The 22318-nt window shown below is 45.4% G+C and overlaps 4 protein-coding genes across 4 annotated transcripts; all 4 read left to right on the plus strand.

The window, feature by feature from the left end:
- The first annotated feature begins 1941 nt into the window (after positions 1-1941).
- On the plus strand, positions 1942-7151 carry LOC121442970 (protocadherin gamma-A8-like). Its single transcript, XM_041644613.1, has 2 exons — positions 1942-4407; positions 6972-7151. Exons 1-2 carry the CDS (start codon positions 1984-1986, stop codon positions 7149-7151), a joined length of 2604 nt encoding a protein of 867 aa, XP_041500547.1. The 5' UTR covers positions 1942-1983.
- On the plus strand, positions 7072-9695 carry LOC121442971 (protocadherin gamma-B5-like). Its single transcript, XM_041644614.1, has one exon. The coding sequence runs from the start codon at positions 7197-7199 to the stop codon at positions 9693-9695; it is 2499 nt and encodes an 832-aa protein (XP_041500548.1). The 5' UTR covers positions 7072-7196.
- A 3795-nt stretch (positions 9696-13490) lies between these two features.
- Positions 13491-18736, plus strand: LOC121442972 (protocadherin gamma-A9-like). Its single transcript, XM_041644615.1, has 2 exons — positions 13491-15984; positions 18521-18736. The coding sequence occupies exons 1-2, from the start codon at positions 13564-13566 to the stop codon at positions 18734-18736; spliced, it is 2637 nt and encodes an 878-aa protein (XP_041500549.1). The 5' UTR covers positions 13491-13563.
- Positions 18625-21320, plus strand: LOC121442973 (protocadherin gamma-B6-like). The gene has a single exon (XM_041644616.1). It carries the CDS (start codon positions 18771-18773, stop codon positions 21318-21320), a length of 2550 nt encoding a protein of 849 aa, XP_041500550.1. The 5' UTR covers positions 18625-18770.
- The last annotated feature ends 998 nt before the right edge of the window (positions 21321-22318 follow it).

Raw genomic sequence — 22318 nt, forward strand, 5'->3', positions numbered from 1 at the left:
CATCTGTTATAGTTTCTATAATCTGTTTGCTTCATGTGATTAATTCCTTTCCCACCAAAGACTCCCAAAATAAGATCTCTTAAGCTTAGCTTTATGTCCATGTCCCCTTGGACATAATTTTGTGCAATATGTTATGTGTGGACAGTTACTTAGCAAAAGGTTTAGTATTCATCAGAAGATCAAAAGGTTTAATACTATATTATATACAATGCCAGAATTTGGTAAATGAAGGCAGGGCTAGCCAGGACTATGTGAGACCCTTTCTAAACGAACAGCCCAAAACCCAGAAGGTCAAAAGCAGTCTGTTATTGCTGGAAGTGGAGGTTTTTGAGTTTCTTTGTACTGAAGCTCATTCAGTAGGCTCCCCCATTGGAGACGAGATGAACAATGCTTTCGCTCTGTTTCTCCCTGACACATTCCAACATGTAATTTTAAAAATTATTACTAGTATTGCTTGTAAATAATATGGGGTAGACATGCGGGTCAGAGGACAACGTTGTAGATTTCATTCTTTCCTTCTACCTTTTATATGGCTTCCAAGGATAAAACTCATGTCACAAGGTTTAGAAGGCAAGTGCTTCTGTCTGCTGAGCCATCTGGATGAACTCTAGCAGAAAATTCTCTGTCTTTTCATTGTTCTCCTACACCAAAATATGTAGAGGCCTTCTACAAATTTAGACTATCTCTAGGAGAAAAGTAATCTTGAAGTTTTTCAAAATTTTAGCAAAACTTTCAAATCTGATGTGCATATAAAAAATAATATATACAAAAAGTCATAGTACATTGTGTCACTCCTGCTGGGCAGTCTATAGCACCTGCTTCAGTTACTGACCACTTCAAACTACCGATGGAAAGCATTTTTGTAGTGGCATTTACTGTTTGGCTTCTTGTGATAGTTATGCGTTCCTCACTCTTTGTTGTTCTGTGGGTGAAAGCTGTAGTAGTGGAGCTAACCGTGTGTGTGTGTGTGTGTGTGTGTGTGTGTGTGTCCCTTAAACAGTCATCTCATTTAAAATGTAACTATTGCCAGGCTTGGTGGTACACACTTTTAATCCCAGCACCTGGAGGCAGATAGATGGAGCTCTGAGAGTTGGAGACCTGGTCTGCAGAGCTAGTTCGAGGACTCATAGTTAGACCCTGTCTCAAAAAACTAGCCATAGAGTTTTGCTTTTGTATCTTTATCTGTTCCTTTCAAGTATCTATTAACTAGGAAGAAATCCATGATTTAAATAAAATAACAAACCAGTATAATCTCTGATTTAAAAAAAAACAACTTGAATTGTAAAGTATTTGTCCTGTTAAAATTTCACAACCTTAATATAAAAACTTATCGGTAATTAAATAACATTTAGAAAGGAATTGTAAAAGCATCAACTCTGTGGAAAGCTACTACAACGGTTGGTTTAAACCAGCAAAAACAATCTCCAAATAATCATCTTTAAAGGATCTGTTCTAGTCTTAAATTAGGGTTCTTAATTAAACCGTATGTATTGAAAAGTTTCTCACAAAGCTGGGAAACATCGGGAAATAAAACTACCCTGTTTTCTTTTGGGAGTGAATGTAAACCGCCATTTGATGCAATGTTAATCCACAGACCAAATAATTAACATAATCACACTTTATCACACACACGTTTGCACTTTCTTCTGAAATAAATATTTAGGAACAAATTTAAAATTAAAGTAATGAAAAGCGCCTAATAAAAGCTTAAGAAACTGCGTCTGAGTGCAGTAACACTTTAGGACTCTAAGCGCCGCTGTTCACCTGCTGGGAGAGAAATGCACCCGAAAAGCCATCAGATTCTCAACGCTGACAAAATCAGACTGGCAGATTCCAGAGTCCAACTGCGGAACTGCGGTGAAATTCCGTCCCTAGGTTTGTGGCTCTCCAGCTTTCCGTAAGATTACTGTTCCCATCACCGCTACCAAAAACCCAACCGCCTACGCCCAGTGAAGACTGGGAGGATTCTTGTACGAATGAACAATGGCTGCTTCCAAAAATCAACACCGGCAAAGCGGGCTGGTCCTATTGTGTACGCTGATGGGGACGCTGTGCCAGATCGCGGTAGGACAGATTCGCTACTCGGTTCCAGAAGAGACAGAAAAAGGCACGGTCGTGGGTAACGTCTCCAAGGACCTGGGGCTGGAGCCCCGCGAGCTGGCGGAGCGCGGGGTCCGCATCGTCTCCAGAGGTAGGTCGCAGCTTTTTTCTCTAAACCCGCGGAGCGGCAGCCTGGTCACCGCGGGCAGAATAGATAGGGAGGAGCTGTGCGCCCAGAGCGAGCCCTGTCTTGTAAATATTAACATCCTAGTTGAGGACAAAGGAAAACTCTTTGGGGTAGAAATCGAAATAACTGATATTAATGATAATAATCCGAAGTTCCATGTTGAAGATCTGGAAGTGAAAATTAATGAAATCGCTGCCCCCGGAGCACGGTACCCACTCCCAAAAGCAGTTGATCCAGATGTGGGCCTAAACTCCCTCCAGAGTTACCAACTCAGCCCCAACCAACACTTCTCTCTGGATATGCAAAGAGGAGACCAAGGGGCTATAAACCCAGAGCTGGTGCTGGAGCGCACCCTGGACCGAGAGGAAGAGCCCATTCACCACCTGGTCCTCACCGCCTCCGATGGCGGCGACCCGCGCCGCTCCAGCACAGCGCTCATCCAGATCACAGTGTTGGATACAAACGACAATGCCCCTGTTTTCGACCAACCGCTTTACCGCGTGAAAGTCCTTGAGAACGTGACCCCGGGCACCTTGCTGCTTACAGTGAGAGCTAGCGACCCGGATGAGGGTGCCAATGGGAAAGTGACATATAAATTCCAGAAAATTAATGACAAACAGTCCCTGTTATTCCATCTTCATGAAATCACCGGAGAAATATCAGTAGCGAAAACTCTGGACTATGAAGAATGTTCATTATATGAAATGGAAATACAGGCCGAAGATGTGGGTGCGCTTCTGGGGAGAAGCAAAGTGATAATTATGGTAGAAGATGTAAACGACAATCGGCCGGAAGTGACCATTACATCCTTGTTTAACCCAGTGCTGGAAAATTCTCTTCCTGGTACAGTAATTGCCTTCTTGAATGTGCATGACCGAGACTCTGGAAAGAACGGTCAAGTTGTCTGTTCCACACACGAGAACTTACCTTTTAAATTAGAAAAGTCAATAGATAATTATTATAGATTGGTGACATGGAAGTATCTGGACCGAGAAAAGGTCTCTGTCTACAATATCACGGTGATAGCTTCAGATCTAGGAGCCCCACCTCTGTCTACTGAAACTTACATTGCCCTGATTGTGGCAGACACTAATGACAACCCTCCTCGTTTTCCCCATACATCCTACACGGCCTACATCCCAGAGAATAATCTGAGAGGTGCCTCCATCTTCTCCTTGACTGCACACGACCCTGACAGCCAGGAAAATGCGCAGGTCACTTACTCTGTATCTGAGGACACCATACAGGGAGCACCTCTGGCCTCTTACATCTCCATCAACTCAGACACTGGCATCCTGTATGCACTGCAATCTTTTGACTTTGAGAAGATTCAAGACTTGCAGTTTTGGGTTATTGCCAGTGACAGCGGAAACCCACCACTCAGCAGCAACGTGTCATTGCGCTTGTTTGTATTGGACCAGAATGACAATGCTCCTGAGATTCTATACCCGGGTCTCCCCACAGATGGCGCAACTGGTGTGGAACTAGCACCCCGCTCTGCAGAGCCTGGATACCTTGTGACCAAGGTGGTGGCGGTGGACAGAGACTCGGGACAGAACGCCTGGCTGTCCTACCGCCTGCTCAAGGCCAGTGAACCTGGGCTCTTCTCCGTGGGGCTGCACACGGGGGAGGTGCGCACTGCCCGGGTCCTGCTGGATAGAGATGCTCTCAAACAGAACCTGGTGATGGCAGTGCAGGACCACGGCCAGCCTCCTCTCTCCGCCACTGTAACGCTCACTGTGGCCGTGGCTAACAGTATCCCTGAAGTGTTGGCTGACTTGAGCAGCATTAGGACCTCTGGGGCCCCAGAGGATTCTGATCTCACCCTCCACTTGGTGGTGGCAGTGGCTGTTGTCTCCTGCGTCTTCCTTGTCTTTGTCATTGTCCTCCTAGCACTCAGGCTTCAACGCTGGCAGAAGTCTCGCCAGTTCCAGAGTTCCAGAGGTGGATTGCCCCCTGCACCTCCCTCACATTTTGTGGGCATCGACGGGGTACAAGCTTTTCTGCAAACCTATTCTCATGAAGTCTCCCTCACTTCAGGCTCCCAGACAAGCCACATTATCTTTCCTCAGCCCAACTATGCAGACATGCTCATTAACCAAGAAAGCAGTGAGAAAACTGATTCCTTACTAGCATCCATAGATTTCCATGAGAGTAAGGACGAAGGCGCGTGTGCTCTGGTAAGTTCGCTTCTCTGGCTCTCATAGCAATTTTGAGATATGCTAAAACTTGTGTGTGCATTTAAATGATGGCAATGTCAAACTGAACATTTAAGTGTTGAAAAGATTGTTTTCAAGGGAGTTGTGTTAGTTATCAGAGTGCTTGCCTAGCTTCCCCAAACCCTGAGTTTGATCCACAGCATCACACAGACTGCGCAGGGTAGCACATGCTTGTAATCCTAGCCCACGGGTAGGGTTGGTGATGGCAGGAGGATCAAAAGTTCAAGTTCATCCTCCAGTATTTTATTAAGTTCAAGGTTAGCCTGGGTTATGTGAGACTCTGTCTGAAAACACCAAAAAGACCCATGCCAAAAGCTTAGACAAGACGTTGTTCAACCTTTAAACATCCCATTGCCCTTTCACTAATCATCTACCACACACAGTTTTCTACTTGCGCACGTGTTTGTTCTAAGTTAGTACTACAGAAAAGTAATTGGTGTGTCCAGATCCTTAGTCGTTACCTCAGTAATCATCAAATATGTCACCATTATATTAGTCTGCAAGTAGGCGCTGCAAGATTTCTCGACTTTAAGCATCTTTTGAGGCCTGCTTTCTTCATCAGCGTTCATCAAACTCAAACCACAAGCACATTTTACAATACAGAACTTGGCAGGGGTGAAACCTGTGCATGAATGTTGAGTGGACGTGTATATAAACCTTTCCGGGTCTGTACCAATGGAAATATGGAATCTAAACCCTCAACTAGTGATTAATCTCCCTCCAAAGGAAAAGTAACAAAATCTAAACTTAAACTTTCGGCAGGGGAGGGGGTGGCACATGCGTTTAATCCAACACTCATGAGGCAAAAGTAGGTGGATCTCTGTGAGTCTGAGACCAGCCTGGTCTACAAGACAAGTTCCAGGACAGCCAAGCCTGCTACACAAAGAAATGCTGTCTTGATAAAACAAAATTAAGAAAGGAAGGAAAAGAAGAAATGTTCATAAGATACTGAAGAATCTGTTTCAGCAGACTGACTTACCTGAGCATTTTAGGCTCCACATCCATCTGAAATGGTGAGATGATAAACAAATTCCAAATAAGTTACCAATTTCAGAGAAAAAAAACATTTCAACTAAACTATACACATTAACTGTGTTCCTTCTCGTAGCATTTGAATAAAGCTAACTCCTAGTTTGTCACCAGTCAAAAATGGAAGACAAGATAAAGCCTTTGTGATTGTTGAAAAGGATCTTTCCCAAGGACGGTGCAGTGTTCCAGCCTATGTTATATATACACTGGAGTAGAAATTAACTTCATGCTTTCTATAACATCTGGGCACACATTCATTTGATGAGACAACTACATAATTAGCACTTTGTTATTTTGTTAGAGGTAAAGAAAGTTGTCTCTTGTCTAGTGTGTGCAAAGTATTGCTTTGATTTCCATCACTTAAAAAACTAATTAATTAATAGGATATAAAGTTAAACCAAATATCATTATATTCAGTAACTTTATGTGTTGGGCCTACTATGAGTTCAATTTCTCCAATTTCAAAGTCATTACATTATAATAGTATAGTGCATGGATAAAGGAATAATTTTTTTTTATTTTTCGAGACAGGGTTTCTCTGTAGCTTTTTTGATTCCTGTCCTGGAACTAGCTCTTATAGACTAGGCTGGCCTCGAACTCACAGAGATCCGCCTGCCTCTGCCTCCCGAGTGCTGGGATTAAAGGTGTGCGCCACCACCGCCCGGCTAAAGGAATAATTTTTGCAATATTTTGCAAATAATAATTGCAACACAAGTAAAATATTGTGTTGCAAATAGCTAATAATTTCCCCAGTAATTTTTAGAATAAATTAATGTAATATAAAAAGTAGGATAGAAACTATATAATTTGGAAATAAGAAAAGGAGGAACTTAGCAGGCTGTACTATATCTGGGCTACATCACTAAGACCGTCTTCTCAAATGAGTATCTCCTAAAGAAGTAATGAAGATTCTCTTTGTTTTTATAAAGAGAATATTGACATTTCCAGGAAGAAAGGACATCTGAGGTAGGGGACAGATCTGCCCAACCATAAAATTAATAATAATAATTAGCAACAGTACTGATATTTCCAAACATTATGAAACAGCATTGATTACTTAGAAATATTGAAAGAATTATAGAAATAAACAAAAGAGGAGTGAGAGTAGTTTCAACACAACAGCCAGCAAGAAATAAATTTGTGACAATAATAATATAATAGACTTTGAGTGTAAGACTAATGTCACATTAGTTATTAAATTCTCACTCAAAAGGGTAACGCTTTGCTTTAGGTAAAAGCACAGTGAATGCAGTGACCAAAGAATGGACCAACATATGTAGGTTTGTATAAAAACCATGTGGTACTTCCAACAATATTGAAAGAATAAAAAGATATATGAACGAGGTGTTTAACATCTGTTGCTCAATATTTGAACATTAAAATATGACTTATTTAGTTAGGAACAATTGTATTATTAGTTGAAAAAAGAAAAAAAACTTCAAAACAGCAGAGGCTGCAGTTTCCTACTGTTGACTCTGGGCGCCGCTGTTGGCCAGTCTGGAGAGCCTGGAGCTCCATATCTTGCGCAGCCGCAGAGAGCTTTCCGAAGAGCCCTTTCTCCGCCTTATCCTTTATACCGCTTCTTCCAAGCAAAAGAAGAATCGTTTCGTGAACTAGAACTGGCATTAAAGTCCATTTGGAGCCAAGAATATCCGCAGCACGGAGCTTCCTCGTAACCCGGCGTCTCCAGGTTGGTGAGCGAGCAAACGGGAACAAGAAGAATGTGGGAGGGCGCTGCCGAAAGGCGCCGGGTACAGAGGCGGCCAATGCTCCTTCCTTTCCTGCTGCCTTTGTTCTGCACTGCGCTCTCTGAGCAGATCCGCTACAAGATCCCCGAGGAAATGCCCACCGGCTCGGTAGTGGGGAACCTCGCCAAGGACCTGGGCTTCAGTGTCCAGGAACTACCGACGCGAAAGCTGCGTGTCAGTTCCAAGAAGCCTTACTTCAGTGTGAGCGCAACCAGCGGAGAGTTGCTAGTGAGCAGCAGGCTGGACAGGGAGCAGATTTGCGGGAAGAAGCCATTGTGTGTTCTGGAATTTGAGGCTGTTGCTGAAAATCCGTTGAACTTTTATCATGTGAGCGTGGATCTTGAGGACATTAATGACCACATGCCAAAATTCACGCACACTTTTTCGGAGCTGCAAATAAGTGAGTCTGCACAACCGGGCACCCGATTTATATTAGAGGTAGCAGAAGATGCGGATATTGCCTTAAACTCGCTACAGAATTATAAACTCTCTCTTAGCCCTAGTTTCTCACTAGTGAATAAAGAAAAACAAGATGGTCGTAAATACCCAGAATTGGTATTGGAGAACACTTTAGACCATGAGCAGCAGAATTTCTACCGATTAGTCCTGACTGCTTTAGACGGCGGGAATCCTCCCCTAAGTGGCACCACTGAGCTGCGGATCCAGGTAACTGATGCCAACGATAATCCTCCAGTGTTCGACCAGGAAGTGTACAGAGTTCGCCTTCCGGAAAACGTGCCCCTAGGCACAACTGTGCTACAGGTGACAGCTACCGACAAGGACGAGGGCGTGAATTCAGAGATTACTTATTCCTTCTACAGAGCTGGGAAAGTGTTCAGTCTAAATTCAAAGAGTGGAGAAATTACAACCCTGAGGACACTAGATTTTGAAGAAATCAAAGACTATTCTATAGTGGTGGAAGCACGCGATGGCGGAGGCCTGGTTGCTCAATGCACAGTTGAAATTAACATTCAGGATGAAAATGACAACAGCCCAGAAATTACAGTTCACTCTCTACTCGAAACGATTCCAGAAAACGCAGCGCCGGGAACACTAATTGCATTGATCAAAATCCACGACGGAGATTCCGGGGAAAACGGGGAGGTTAATTGTGGACTAGACGGTGAGGTGCCCTTTAAAATCACCTCATCTTCCAAAAACTCGTATAAATTAGTAACAGATAGAACCTTAGACAGAGAGCTTACCCCAGAATACAATGTCACCATCACCGCCATTGATAGTGGCAAGCCACCCCTCTCCTCCACTACAAAAATCACCCTACACATTGGTGACGTCAATGACAACACTCCGCTTTTCCATCAGACATCCTACTTGGTGTATGTAGCCGAGAACAACCCACCTGGAGCCTCCATCGCTCAAGTCAGCGCCTCTGACCCGGATTTGGGATCTAATGGCGATGTTTCCTACTCCATCATAGCCAGCGACCTGGAACCTAAATCGCTGTGGTCATACGTGACTGTGAATGCACAGAGCGGAGTGGTGTTCGCGCAGCGCGCCTTCGACCACGAGCAGCTCCGCTCCTTCCAGCTGACACTGCAGGCCCACGACCAGGGCTCGCCCGCGCTCAGCACCAACGTGAGCATGCGCATACTGGTGGGCGACCGCAACGACAACGCGCCACGCGTGCTGTACCCCGCGCTCGAGCCCGATGGCTCTGCGCTTTTCGACATGGTACCGCGCGCCGCCGAGCCCGGATACCTGGTCACCAAAGTGGTGGCGGTGGATGCAGACTCGGGACACAACGCCTGGCTGTCGTACCACGTGCTGCAGGCCAGCGATCCCGGACTCTTCAGCCTGGGCCTGCGCACTGGCGAGGTGCGCACAGCGCGTGCCTTGGGAGACAAAGACGCAGCGCGGCAGCGTCTGTTGGTTGGTGTTCGCGATGGTGGACAGCCGCCTCTCTCGGCCACCGCCACGCTGCTTCTAGTATTTGCTGACAGCCTGCAGGAGGCCCTGCCAGACCTCAGTGACCGCCCACTATCCCCTGACCCTCAAGCCGAGCTGCAGTTCTACTTGGTGGTGGCCTTGGCCTTGATTTCTGTGCTTTTCCTCCTGGCTGTGATTCTAGCCATCGCGCTTCGACTGCGACACTCCTCCAGCCCCTCTGTCTGGGGCTGCTTTCAGCCTGGACTTTGTTCTGAATCTAGACCTGTGGTTCCCCCCAACTACAGCGAAGGTACTTTGCCATATTCCTATAATCTGTATGGTGCACATGTCGGAAAGACAGAATGTAATTTTCTAAAATGCAGTGAGCCATTGAGTTCAGGACAAGGCCTTCTTGGCCCTGAGTCATCGGGGGCCTTGTTTCCACTTTGTGATCCCAGTGAGCCGACTTCCCACCCGGAACCTCTAACACCGGTGAGTTCCATTGAATCTTTTGCTTCTCTCTTCCTGAACGCCCCAACTATCTTTAGTTACATGCCAATACAGCACGTTTTCTGGTCGTGTTAGTCCTCTTCAAACAAGTTAAAATGGCTCAAAGTTCTACTTCCTTTCATCAGTGAAGATGACGTGAACTGTGATATAAAATGAGCTCCAGGAAAAAAATGTAAAAGGTTGCGGGTGTACGGTGTAGTGAAACCTACACACAGTACTGAGAGTGTGTGCTGTTAGCTTCACAACAGAGTAAGTGGAAAGTTTTTTCAAAGTGATTGAAATTTACCTGTTGGTTTTCACTTTTTTTGAGACAGAGTCTTGCTTTGTAGTTTCTAGGGTGGTCTTGATTCATGACTCCCTATGTATCCCAGGCTGGCCTGGAAGTTATTATACTGTGTGTCAGAGGCCAGCCTAGAACTGTCTCAGTCTCCTGCAGGCTGGATTATAAATCTGAATCACCATTCTTTCTAATTTTGGTATACATTGGCAAACATTAAATTTAGAGTACATAGTAATTTGCCAGGTAGTGATTGGCACAAGCCTTTAATCCCAGCACTCAGGAGGCAGAGGCAGGTAGATCTGTTTGAGGCCACCTGGTCTACAGAGGAAGTCCAGGACAGCCAGTGATCTGTTATACAGAGAAGCCCTGTCTCAAAAACAAAAACAAAAAACAACAACCACACAACCAAAAAAAGTTACTTCATCCTTTAAGCATGAAACCACTCATTGTTATCCCTCTTTACTGACTTCACTGCGAGCTCCCTTTCTTGTGTTTATTCCTCATAGTTAGCTTCTTAGACTTACCTAACAAAGTCAAGGCTTTTTGACTCCCCTAAAAAGACGTGAAAACTACTTGTGTGTTTGTGGAATGAAAGAGACTTGCTGAGTTCTTCAGACTCATCTCACTGAGTTCTATCACTTTGGGGGGGGAGGGGACTGTGAGATCCTACAGGAAAGAAAAGATTGGGGTTGGGATGCAGTGGTGGAGCACTATTTACAGGACGGGGTGCAGTGGTGGAGCACTACTTACAGGATGGGGTGCAGTAGTGGAGCACTACCTACAGGACGGGGTGCAGTGGTGGGGCACTACTTACAGGACGGGGTGCAGTGGTGGAGCACTACTTACAGGACGGGGTGCAGTGGTGGAGCACTACTTACAGGACAGGGTGCAGTGGTGGAGCACTACTTACAGGACGGGGTGCAGTGGTGGAGCACTACTTACAGGATGGGGTGCAGTGGTGGAGCACTACTTACAGGATGGGGTGCAGTGGTGGAGCACTACCTACAGGACGGGGTGCAGTGGTGGAGCACTACTTACAGGACGGGGTGCAGTGGTGGAGCACTACTTACAGGACGGGGTGCAGTGGTGGAGCACTACTTACAGGATGGGGTGCAGTGGTGACTGATATGAACCACTATGTGGGTCCTCTAGAAGAGAAGCCAGTGCTTTTAACTGCTGAGTCATCTCTGTTTAGCCCCTTCCTCTAATTCTTTTTGTTTTGGTTTTGTCTTGGGTATGGAGGTTTTGGTTTTTGAGACAAGTTTTCTCTGTGTATGGTTGTTCTGTAACTCACTCTGTAGACCAGGCTAGTCTCTACCTCCTGAGTGCTAGGATTAAAGGTGTCACCACCACCTGGCTACTTTCCTCTGATCCTTTATATATAATCTTTGAAAAAGGAAGGGTAAGGAGAAAATACTGGATTCATCTTATAATTTGAAGTCACAAAGGTTTTCCCACCATGCTTGTAGTGGGTTCTGAGTTAGTGCTTCTTAAAGGCCAAAGCTACTAGTTAGGTATGCATACAAGACTGCCATCTCATATTACATCTTTGTTTGGTTTCCTCTGACAGTCATAATATAGTATATGACATCTTTAAGAACATATTGCTTCTTTTCATAACACCACTTACCACTTACTTCTTAGTCGTAGACATTCATTCTGTATTTTGTGTTCTTTTCACTAAATTATTACTTAACTTTAAATGAACTTTAGAATAAGAAGTGTATGATTGCCAGGCATTGGTGGCACACACCTTTAATTCCGGCACTTGGGAGGCAGAGGAAGACGGATCTCTGTGAGTTTGAGCAAGCCTGATCTACAAGAGCTAGCTCCAGGACAGGTTCCAAAGCTACAGAGAAACTCTGTCTTGAAAAAGAAAGAGTGAATGCCCACTTTAAAATTTAAGAATTTCTTGCTTCCTTTCTCTTCTTCTTGTCCTGGGGATTGAGCTCATGACCTCATACATCTAGGCGAGTTATTTTCTAATGGGCCATATCTCAACCCTTGAACTGTGTGAAGGTTGGGGATGTAGCTCAGGGGTAGAACACTTGCCTAGAATGCTGAAGTTCTCGGTTCCATCCCCAGCAACACACACACACACACACACACACACACACACACACACTGTCATGATGAAGGATTGAACATTTCCTTTTTTCAAATGTTAATTTTTATTTTCCCAATACCTGTACATGCATCATACATTCACATCAAAAGCTAAATCTTTTGTGAACTAGTGGAAAGGTTTAAATGGTCACATGAATGTGAACTTTAAAACCTTAATCCTGCCTGTACCTTGTGACAGCACATATTTTGTCCCAATTCTTAGGAGGCAGAGGCAAGTAGGATCTCCATGAGTTTGAGGCCAGCCTGGTCTACAGAGTGAGTTTCAGGACAGCCAAGGGCTACACAGTGAAACCTAGTCTTTAAACACACACACACCTCTATCTTGTTAAGATTTTTATATAAATAGGTAAGGTAAGAAATATATAAATATCATCCAAGTAAAATTTTTGTATAGCACAAAAGTTTTAAAGAAACTATGAATTTTATCATTAAGATTGATAAATTTATTATATCTTCAAAGTAGGTACTCCATCTATATATTCATTTAGTGTAATCATGACCCATACTTGGTGGTGTGTGCTTTTAATCCCAGTACACTGGAGGCAGAGACAGGGGGATCTCTGTGAATTTGTGACCAGTCTGGTCTATATAGTAGTTCCAGGACAGCCAGGGCTACATAATGAGGTCCTGCCAGGAAAAATAATGGAACCAATATAATTATGGAATAAACATGTATATCATACAAGTATAAAGGAAATGATGGATATTACATAACATTCATATCAAAATTATGTCTAAGAGTTGTAAAGACATGCAAAACAAAGCACCACAGAAATAAAATTATAACAATTTAGAGAGTGTGTACATCCAAAATTTAAAGTGAATTAGGTTAACATTAAGCTAAAACTCTTCAGAGAGTTAATGCGGAAATATTATTCCACTTCATTTACAACTCAGATATTCACAAATTGTCATTGTTTTTGCAATATAAATACAAGAAAATGCCTAGAAAATCTAAAATCACAATAAGAATCCAATACTATTTTCATCAATCATCTATAATCAAATATGTCACGGGGGAAGGGATTCACACGAGTAGAACCACTCCAGAGGCTGAGGCAGGAGTATTGCTTGATTACAAGCCTTCAAGACCAGCCTAAGTGACTCCATTTCTGTAAGACACTTTCTCGAAGAAACAAAAGGAAGTTAAGGATGGAGGAATGGGTGGATGAAGAAAGAAACAAAGAAAGAAAAAAGATTGGGAAGAGGGGAAGGGAGAGGGGACAGAAGGAGAGGAGGCTTGAGAAAGGAACAGAGGGAAGGAGGGTGTAGTAACCATTTAGGACTCTGAGCGCCGCTGTTCACCAACTAAAAGAAAAACTCCGCATTCCATCCGGATTTTCGCGTCAGCAACTACACAAAGCCCTGTGTATCCTACAAACTGGTTCCCCGGCAAAGCTCAACCTTTTAACTTGGAGTGCTCTGGCTTTCTCCTGAGGAATAAGTATCATCGGACAATTGTAGGAAGAAAAGAAGAGACTAGGGAGTAAGTGAGCACAAAAAGCATTCTGAGAAAATTCCGGAGCAAAAGCAACAATGGCTGCCGGCACCAGACGCCTGCCCTGCAGAAGACTGATCCTCCTTTGCACGCTGCTAGGGATGCTGTGGGAGGCCAGGGCCAGGCAGATCCGCTATTTGGTACCAGAAGAGACAGAAAAGGGTTATATGGTGGGAAATATCTCTAAGGACCTGGGACTGGATCCCCGTGAGCTGGCGGAACACGGAGTTCGCATCATCTCCAAAGGTAAGACTCAGCTTTTCTCTCTGAGCCCGCGGAGCGGCAGCTTGGTCACTGCAGGCAGGATAGACCGGGAGGAGCTGTGTGCCCAGAGCACACCCTGTCTCCTAAGCTTTAAAGTCCTAGTTGAAGACAGAGTGAAACTTTATGGGGTGGAAGTAGAGGTGCTTGATATCAACGACAATCCGCCGAAATTTGAGGCTGAAAATTTGATAGTAAAAATCAGCGAAATCGCTGCCCCCGGAGCACGGTACCCACTCCCAGAAGCGGTTGATCAAGATGTGGGCATAAACTCCCTCCAGAGTTACCAGCTCAGCCCCAACCAACACTTCTCTCTACACCTGCAAACTGGAGACGACGGAACTATAAACCCAGAGCTGGTGCTGGAGCGCACCCTGGACCGAGAGGAAGAGCCCATTCACCACCTGGTCCTCACCGCCTCCGATGGCGGCGACCCGCGCCGCTCCAGCACAGCGCTCATCCAGATCACAGTGTTGGATACAAACGACAATGCCCCTGTTTTCGACCAACCGCTTTACCGCGTGAAAGTCCTTGAGAACGTGACCCCGGGCACCTTGCTGCTTACAGTGAGAGCTAGCGACCCGGATGAGGGTGCCAATGGGAAAATGACATATAAATTCCGGAAGATTAATGACAAACAGTCCCTGTTATTCCATCTTCATGAAAATACCGGGGAAATATCAGTAGCGAAAGCTCTGGATTATGAAGAATGTTCATTATATGAAATGGAAATACAGGCTGAAGATGGTGGGGGACTGAAAGGGCGGACCAAACTGGTAATTATGGTAGAAGATGTAAACGACAATCGGCCGGAAGTGACCATTACATCTCTGTTTAGCCCCGTGAGGGAAGATGCGCCTCCAGGGACTGTAATCGTTCTTTTCAATGCTCAAGACCAAGACTCGGGAAAGAACGGTCAAGTTGTCTGTTCCATCCAGGAGAACCCGTCTTTTAAATTAGAAAATTCAGTAGATGATTACTACAGGTTGTTGACAACCCAGACTCTGGATCGAGAAAAAGCTTCTGAGTATAACATCACAGTGACGGCAACAGACAGGGGAACCCCATCCATGTCCACAGAAAGTCACATCACCCTGTACGTAGCTGACATCAATGACAACCCACCTGCCTTCTCTCAAACTTCATACTCAGTCTATGTCCCTGAAAACAACCCCAGAGGCACCTCCATCTTCTCGGTTACTGCCCACGACCCCGATGACAGTGAGAACGCTAAGGTCACATACTCTTTGGTGGAGAACACCATCCAGGGAGCTCCACTCTCCTCCTACGTCTCCATCAACTCCGACACCGGTGTGCTCTATGCTCTGCAATCCTTTGACTATGAGCAGTTTCGAAATCTGCAGATGCAGGTGAGGGCAAGCGACAGCGGACATCCCCCACTAAGCAGCAACGCGTCCCTGACTGTGTTTCTACTGGATCAGAATGACAATGCTCCCAGGATTCTGTACCCCTCCCTCCCAACCGATGGCTCCACCGGTGTGGAGCTGGCGCCCCGCTCAGCAGAGGCCGGCTATCTAGTGACCAAGGTGGTGGCGGTGGACAAAGACTCGGGACAGAACGCCTGGTTGTCTTACCGTTTGCTCAAGGCTAGTGAGCCCGGACTCTTCACAGTAGGGCTCCGCTCAGGCGAAGTGCGCACGGCTCGGGCGCTGCAAGACAGAGACGCACTCAAGCAAAGCCTCGTGGTGGCTGTCCAGGATCATGGCCAACCCCCTCTTTCTGCCACTGTCACTCTCACAGTGGCTGTGGCAGACAGCATCCCCGACATCCTGGCTGACTTGGGTAGTGTCGACACTCCTGCAGACCCTGATTCTGATATCACACTCTACCTGGTAGTGGCAGTTGCTGTGGTCTCCTGTGTCTTCCTAGTCTTTGTACTTGCACTGCTGGCCCTTAGGCTAAGGCGCTGGCACGCTTCGCATCTGCTACAGGCCACATCAGGCGGATTGACTGGGGTACCACCATCACATGTTGTGGGCGTGCATGGGGTTCAAGCTTTCCTACAGACCTATTCTCAAGAGTTCTCCCTCACACCTGACTCTGGGAAGAGCCACCTAATCTTCCCGCAGCCCAACTACGCAGACACGCTCATCAGCCAGGAGAGCTGTGGGAAAAGCGAACCTGTGTGCAGCTCAGTTGAGTCCAAGTTTCCCATTGATGACATTCCTTTGGTTCCTGTGAGTTTGGGTTTTTTCCCTTTATTAATTTATGATAATTAGCTCTCTGTTTTCATGTTGCATAAGTCGATGTTTACGTATTTATAACCACTCAATTTTTCACTGAGCCTAGTCTTTCAGTTGATTGGTCGGACATCACTGATATGATTTTGACTTTTTTATTATAAAATTCTTGTCAGTAGGGGCGGTTCCTATTTTCCTGCATGGCTAGAACGGATTGGTTGGTCATGGTGACTCTCTACTATCTCTCCAGCTGGAGTTCTCTTCCTGACATTAAGTGGTCATTGTTCCTCATGCCCCTCAGTGTAGTTCTCGCTCCTAAAATAGTTTCCAGTGTGACACTTCCGTAAGGGTGAAATAATAGGTGATCCTTTCTTGGAGAAACAGCTGAAACCCCACAGTCTCTGCCCCCAAATTTCTATTTTGTGACAGGAAAATACCTAAATGAACTATTGTTTTTCAGACCGTAAGTTTGAAGAAATTATTTATGCTAAAGATCTTTTCTGAGGCCAGGTGGTGGTGGCACACACCTTTAATCCCAGTGCTCAGGAGGCAGAGGCAGGCAGATCTCTGTGAGTTTGAGGCCAGCCTGGGCTACAGAGTGAGTTCCAGGACAGGCTCCAAAGCACACAGAGAAACCCTGTCTCGAAGAGCAAAACAAAAAAGAAATCTTTTCTGAGGGTGATTCAAGTTTCAGCTATGATTCCCAAACCCCAGCAAAGTCTTTTTGTCTTTTCTTCTTTTAATGCTGAAAATTGTAGAATCCTTTACAGTAATGACATTAAAGGCGTGGGTTTCCTAGTGCTATAGTGTCAAGTTATGAAAAATAGCTTCACACTCTTCTTTCAAGTGTATGCTTGCGCAAGAGAAGTTGCTAATATGAGGAATTAAAAATTTGTCAAATATAGGAAATTAAAATTTTGTCTCCAGCTCAATTTGCCAACCTCAAGAAGTAGTTAGAATGTAAGTTAGAAACTGGTATCCGAACCTTTGCAGAAGAATCTAAAAAGATTTTCTTGGATTTTAAATATTAGGAAAAATAATTTATTACTTGGTTTTTTTCAACATAAGGTCAACATTCAAGGATGGCATGCAGGAGAACACTTGAACATAACTTTGGAGATGGGAGTATTGCTCAGTGGCAGAGTACTTGGCTGTCCTGTGTGAAACACCCAGTTTCCCTGTGCCTGAAAAAGAAAGGGAAAGAGATGAAACCTCCAAATGTCTATTCTACAGCCTGGTGCCTGTCTTTAATCCCAGCACTTGGGAGGCAGAGGCAGGCAGATCTCTGTGAGTTTGAGGACCACCTGGTCTACAGAGTGAGTTCCAGGACAACCAGGTCTATGTAGAACAACACTGTCTAAAAAATGTGTTTTTTCAAGACAGGGTTTCTCTGTAGCTTTGGAGCCTGTCCTGGAACTAGATCTTGTGCACAGCTCTGGGTTCAATCTGCATCACCTTAAAAATGAAGTAGAAGAAACCATTCTTTCTTCTGTATGCTAATAGAAGAAAATAAGAATTCTCTGGAAATCTAATTTTCTAATTATGTAGTATAGAAATTTTTCAAATTTCTCTTCTGAGGAGTCACATCTGTATTTAAATTAATGCATGTAAAATGCACATTAATTTGGGGAAAACATAACACAGATACTTGTGATGTATGTATCTATGATGTGGTAAGTAGATAAGAGTCTACACAAAACATCTCTTCTCAATGCTTATTAGCATATGTTAATCATGACATTTTCATACATGTGTGCAATGTGTTTCAATCACATTCAGTTCCCATTACCACCCCTCACCTCCACCGTACTCCCACGCTTTCCCTTCCTCTTCCCAACTGGCCCCACTACTTTGTCCGTGTCTTTTGTGTGGTTTTTATCAGAGTGGTTTACAAGAGCACAGGTGAGGACATTTTCGTTTGTCTTGGTTTAGTTCAGTTGGCTTTTTGACTCAGGGCCCTGTTGTATCTCCCAGGCTCATCTTCAATTCTTTATCTTGTGCTTGCAGACACATGACTTCACACCCAACTGCCCCTTATCTATAAAACCACAACATAGGTAACTGGGCTGATGACTGGAAAGGCTGTGGGAAGCAAGCAGTGCTGGTGCTCTTAAGCTATGTGTGTAGATAACAGAATGTAGAACATAAATAGGCTGGAAGTGAAATTACTGGTATTTTTGTTTCTTTAAAAAAGAGAGTGTTAAATTACACCATATATTTTGAATTTTCTCCTCAATAGCCAGAAAGATCAATGCACACTAAACAAAGATTGGCTTTATGTTCATCACTGTTGAAGGTGGTTGGTTGGTCTGAGCTATACCTGAAGATTCATAACACAATACTTAATATTCTACAGTGTGGTACAAATTTCCAATTGTACATAATTGCCTTTAAAACCTTAAATACATAAGTACTCACTGTAATCCCATAGTAAGATTAAATTTTGCGGCTATTGCATAGCTGCATATTCAGAACAATATATACATTTTGGAAAGGGATTTCTAAACAAGATAAACTGCAATTCCACTCAAAGCCTCTGGGCGCCGCTGTCGGCCAGTGCAGCGCAAGCTCCAAAGACCCGGATCCCTTGGTCTCTAGGCTGGAATTTCCTACGCAGAAGCGAATACATTCCAAAGGGAACTCTCATTCACGGAGACTAAGACACCGATTCCCAGTCCTAAACTGGGATCCCGCTGTCCTGGGTTTAACGCACTACTGCCTCAGAAAACTGCACTCTATCCTGCTGTGAAGAACCGAAGACCCAGAGAGAACCCGAGCCAACAATGGGAGGGAGCTGCGCGCACCGGCGGCGCCCCAGCTGCCCGCAGGTACTGTTTACACTGCTGCTGCCTTTGTTCTGTCCGGCGCTGGCCAAGCCGGTCCGCTACTCCATCCCGGAGGAGCTGGACCGCGGCTCTGTGGTGGGGAACCTGGCCAAGGATCTGGGGCTCAGTGTCCTGGAAGTGTCGGCTCGGAAGCTGCGGATTAGCGCTGAGAAGCTGCACTTCAGCGTAGACGCGGAGAGCGGGGACTTACTGGTGAAGGACCGCATAGACCGTGAGCAGATTTGCAAGGAGAGAAGAAGGTGTGAGCTGCAGTTGGAAGCCGTGCTGGAAAACCCCTTGAATATTTTTCATGTCGTCGTGGAGGTTGAGGACGTTAATGATCACGCTCCTCAATTCGAGAAGAAAGAAACGCGTTTAGAAATTCTAGAAACTGTGTCAGTTGGTACACGAATACCCCTTGAGCCTGCCATTGACCCCGACATAAATTCGAATTCAATTAAAGATTACCAGATAAGCCCCAACTCTTATTTCTCATTAATGGTTAGAGTTAATCCTGATGGCGGCAAAAGCCCGGAGCTGTCTCTTGAGAAACTCCTAGACAGGGAAGAACAAAGGTCTCATCGCTTGATACTGACTGCCTTGGATGGAGGGGACCCGCCTCGGAGTGCTACCACTCAGATAGAAATATCTGTAAAGGACAACAACGACAACCCTCCAGCGTTCAGCAAGGAGGAATACAGGACCAGTGTTAGTGAAAATTTGCCGCCAGGATCCTCCGTGTTGCAAGTGACAGCCACTGATAAGGATGAGGGCGTCAATGCTGAGGTAAGTTACTACTTTCGGAGCACGGCCCAGAGCACAAGGCACGTGTTCTCTCTAGATGAGAAAACAGGCGTGATTAAGAATAACCAGCCATTGGATTTCGAAGATGTAGAAAGATACACCATGGAGGTGGAAGCGAAAGATGGAGGCGGTCTCTCCACACAGTGTAAAATCATCATAGAAGTCCTAGATGAAAACGACAACAGTCCAGAAATAGTCATCACCTCTCTTTCTGAACGTATCTTGGAGAATTCTCCCCCCGGAGTGGTGGTTGCCCTCTTCAAAACGCGAGATCGGGATACCGGGGGAAATGGAGAAGTGACTTGTGACATAGGCAAAGACCTGCCTTTCAAGCTTCAGGCTTCTTCTAGCAACTACTACAAGTTAGTAACAGATGGAGCCATAGACCGAGAGCAGGACCCACAGTATAATGTCACCATCACCGCCACGGACAAGGGCAAGCCACCCCTTTCTTCCAGTACAACCATCACTCTGCACATCACTGACGTAAACGATAACGCCCCGGCTTTCCAGAAGTCATCTTACATAGTCCACGTGGCGGAGAACAACCCACCCGGAGCCTCCATCGCTCAAGTCAGCGCCTCTGACCCGGATTTGGGATCCAATGGTCACATCTCCTACTCCATCATAGCCAGTGACCTGGAACCTAAATTGCTGTGGTCTTACGTGACCGTGAATGCACAGAGCGGAGTGGTGTTCGCGCAACGCGCCTTCGACCACGAGCAGCTCCGCTCCTTCCAACTGACACTGCAGGCCCACGACCAGGGCTCGCCCGCGCTCAGCGCCAACGTGAGCATGCGCATACTGGTGGGCGACCGCAACGACAACGCGCCACGCGTGCTGTACCCCGCGCTCGAGCCCGATGGCTCTGCGCTTTTCGACATGGTACCGCGCGCCGCCGAGCCCGGATACCTGGTCACCAAAGTGGTGGCGGTGGATGCAGACTCGGGACACAATGCCTGGCTGTCGTACCACGTGCTGCAGGCCAGCGATCCTGGACTCTTCAGCCTGGGCCTGCGCACTGGCGAGGTGCGCACAGCGCGTGCCTTGGGAGACAAAGACGCGGCGCGGCAGCGTCTGTTGGTTGGTGTTCGCGATGGTGGACATCCGCCTCTCTCGGCCACCGCCACGCTGCTTCTAGTATTTGCTGACAGCCTGCAGGAGGCCCTGCCAGACCTCAGTGACCGCCCACTATCCCCTGACCCTCAAGCTGAGCTGCAGTTCTACTTGGTGGTGGCCTTGGCCTTGATTTCTGTGCTTTTCCTCCTGGCTGTGATTCTAGCCATCGCGCTTCGACTGCGACACTCTTCCAGCCCCTCTGTCTGGGACTGCTTTCAATCTGGTCTTTGCTCTAAGACTAGGCCAGGGGTTTCTCTCAACTATAGCGAGGGGACTCTGCCTTATTCCTACAATCTGTGCGTTGGGCATACTGGAAAGGCAGAGTTAAATTTCCTGAAATGTAGCGCACCCCTGCCTTCTGCTGAAGACATAGTTTGCAGTAGTTCTCCGGGGGCTTTAATTCCGCTTCACGTTGGGGATGATTTGACAACACATCCCGAGACTCTAACACCGGTAAGTTTCATTTTATTCTTTAATAATCCTAGTTTCTCTTGTTTCAGGCATAGTAACTTTGCTTTCATATCTAGGTTCATATTTGAAAAACTGGTAGCTAACTGCCACCATGTCTTCTCAATGGTGAAATGACAACTTTTCGTTCATAAGTTGATCTTATCCTTCAGTGGAAAAAATAAAGTTAAGAAATTGGAGATACCTTGTAAGGCTCTGGTTGGCAACAAAAGCAGTAAAACTCTTGAGTCTGGAGAAATGGCTCAAGAGTGATGAGTTCTTGTTTTTGCAGAGGACATGCATTGGGTTCCCAGCACCCACAGGGGCTCAGAACCGCCATCACTGTAGTTCCAGGGGATGAGGGTATCTGACACCGTCTTCTGACTTCCTTGGGCTCCAGGCCTTCATGTGGTGCATATATATATATGCACATAAACACTCATAAACATAAAATAATTTTAAAGCAGTAGTCTTGGTGTTTAACCAAATAAATGAGTAACCTCTCCAAACTTGCTACTTAAATGATTTTATGCATCTAGTCTATATAATGTCTAAAATGTTAAAGCATGTTGAACTATCAGATCAGTGCTCCTTTCTAAGAAAATATTCATTGTAAATCATTTCTGCCGCCTTTTGGTGTCTTCATTTATTTTCATGGTTTTTTTTTTTTTTGTCTACTCATGAGCACTTGAGAAGTGATTGGGACATCAGCTAACAGATCTTCCAATTTCTGTTCAGTGACAGAAGCTTCTCTTGGGACGTGACTAAGATTTGTTCACATTCCCAAGGTTTTGTAGTCCCCGAAAGTTAATGTAACTGACCTACAGGGATTTTTCTCCTCCACTTTACTTCTTCTAGCTTTCTTCCATATTATTTCTTCCCTTTTCCTTAGAACTGCTTTTGTGCCTTTTCTCAATCTCTTCTTCTAGATTGAAAGAAATGATCTCCGAGAAAACTGGGAGATGTTCTTGCCCTTTTGTTTTCAGTCTCTGACTTTGATTTAAGATCTTTGAAAGAAAAAAGATAAAATTCATACCTGGGTCTGGCCAGTACCTATCTAGAATTCCAGTGCTCAAGGAACAAGACTCTGCCTCTTAAAACTATAACAAAATGTCTGAACAATTCAGCCACACTGA

This window comes from Microtus oregoni, unplaced genomic scaffold, assembly GCF_018167655.1.
Source record: "Microtus oregoni isolate MIOR12 unplaced genomic scaffold, Mior012 000098F_ref0000018, whole genome shotgun sequence".
Lineage (NCBI taxonomy): Eukaryota > Metazoa > Chordata > Mammalia > Rodentia > Cricetidae > Microtus > Microtus oregoni.

Coding starts and splice junctions, on each gene's coding strand:
- LOC121442970 (XM_041644613.1), top strand. CDS start 1,984: ATGGCTGCTTCCAAAAATCAACACCGGCAAAGCGGGCTGGTCCTATTG. Junction 4,408..6,971: donor ACGAAGGCGCGTGTGCTCTG/GTAAGTTCGCTT, acceptor GCTGTTGGCCAG/TCTGGAGAGCCTGGAGCTCC.
- LOC121442971 (XM_041644614.1), top strand. CDS start 7,197: ATGTGGGAGGGCGCTGCCGAAAGGCGCCGGGTACAGAGGCGGCCAATG.
- LOC121442972 (XM_041644615.1), top strand. CDS start 13,564: ATGGCTGCCGGCACCAGACGCCTGCCCTGCAGAAGACTGATCCTCCTT. Junction 15,985..18,520: donor ATGACATTCCTTTGGTTCCT/GTGAGTTTGGGT, acceptor TTCCACTCAAAG/CCTCTGGGCGCCGCTGTCGG.
- LOC121442973 (XM_041644616.1), top strand. CDS start 18,771: ATGGGAGGGAGCTGCGCGCACCGGCGGCGCCCCAGCTGCCCGCAGGTA.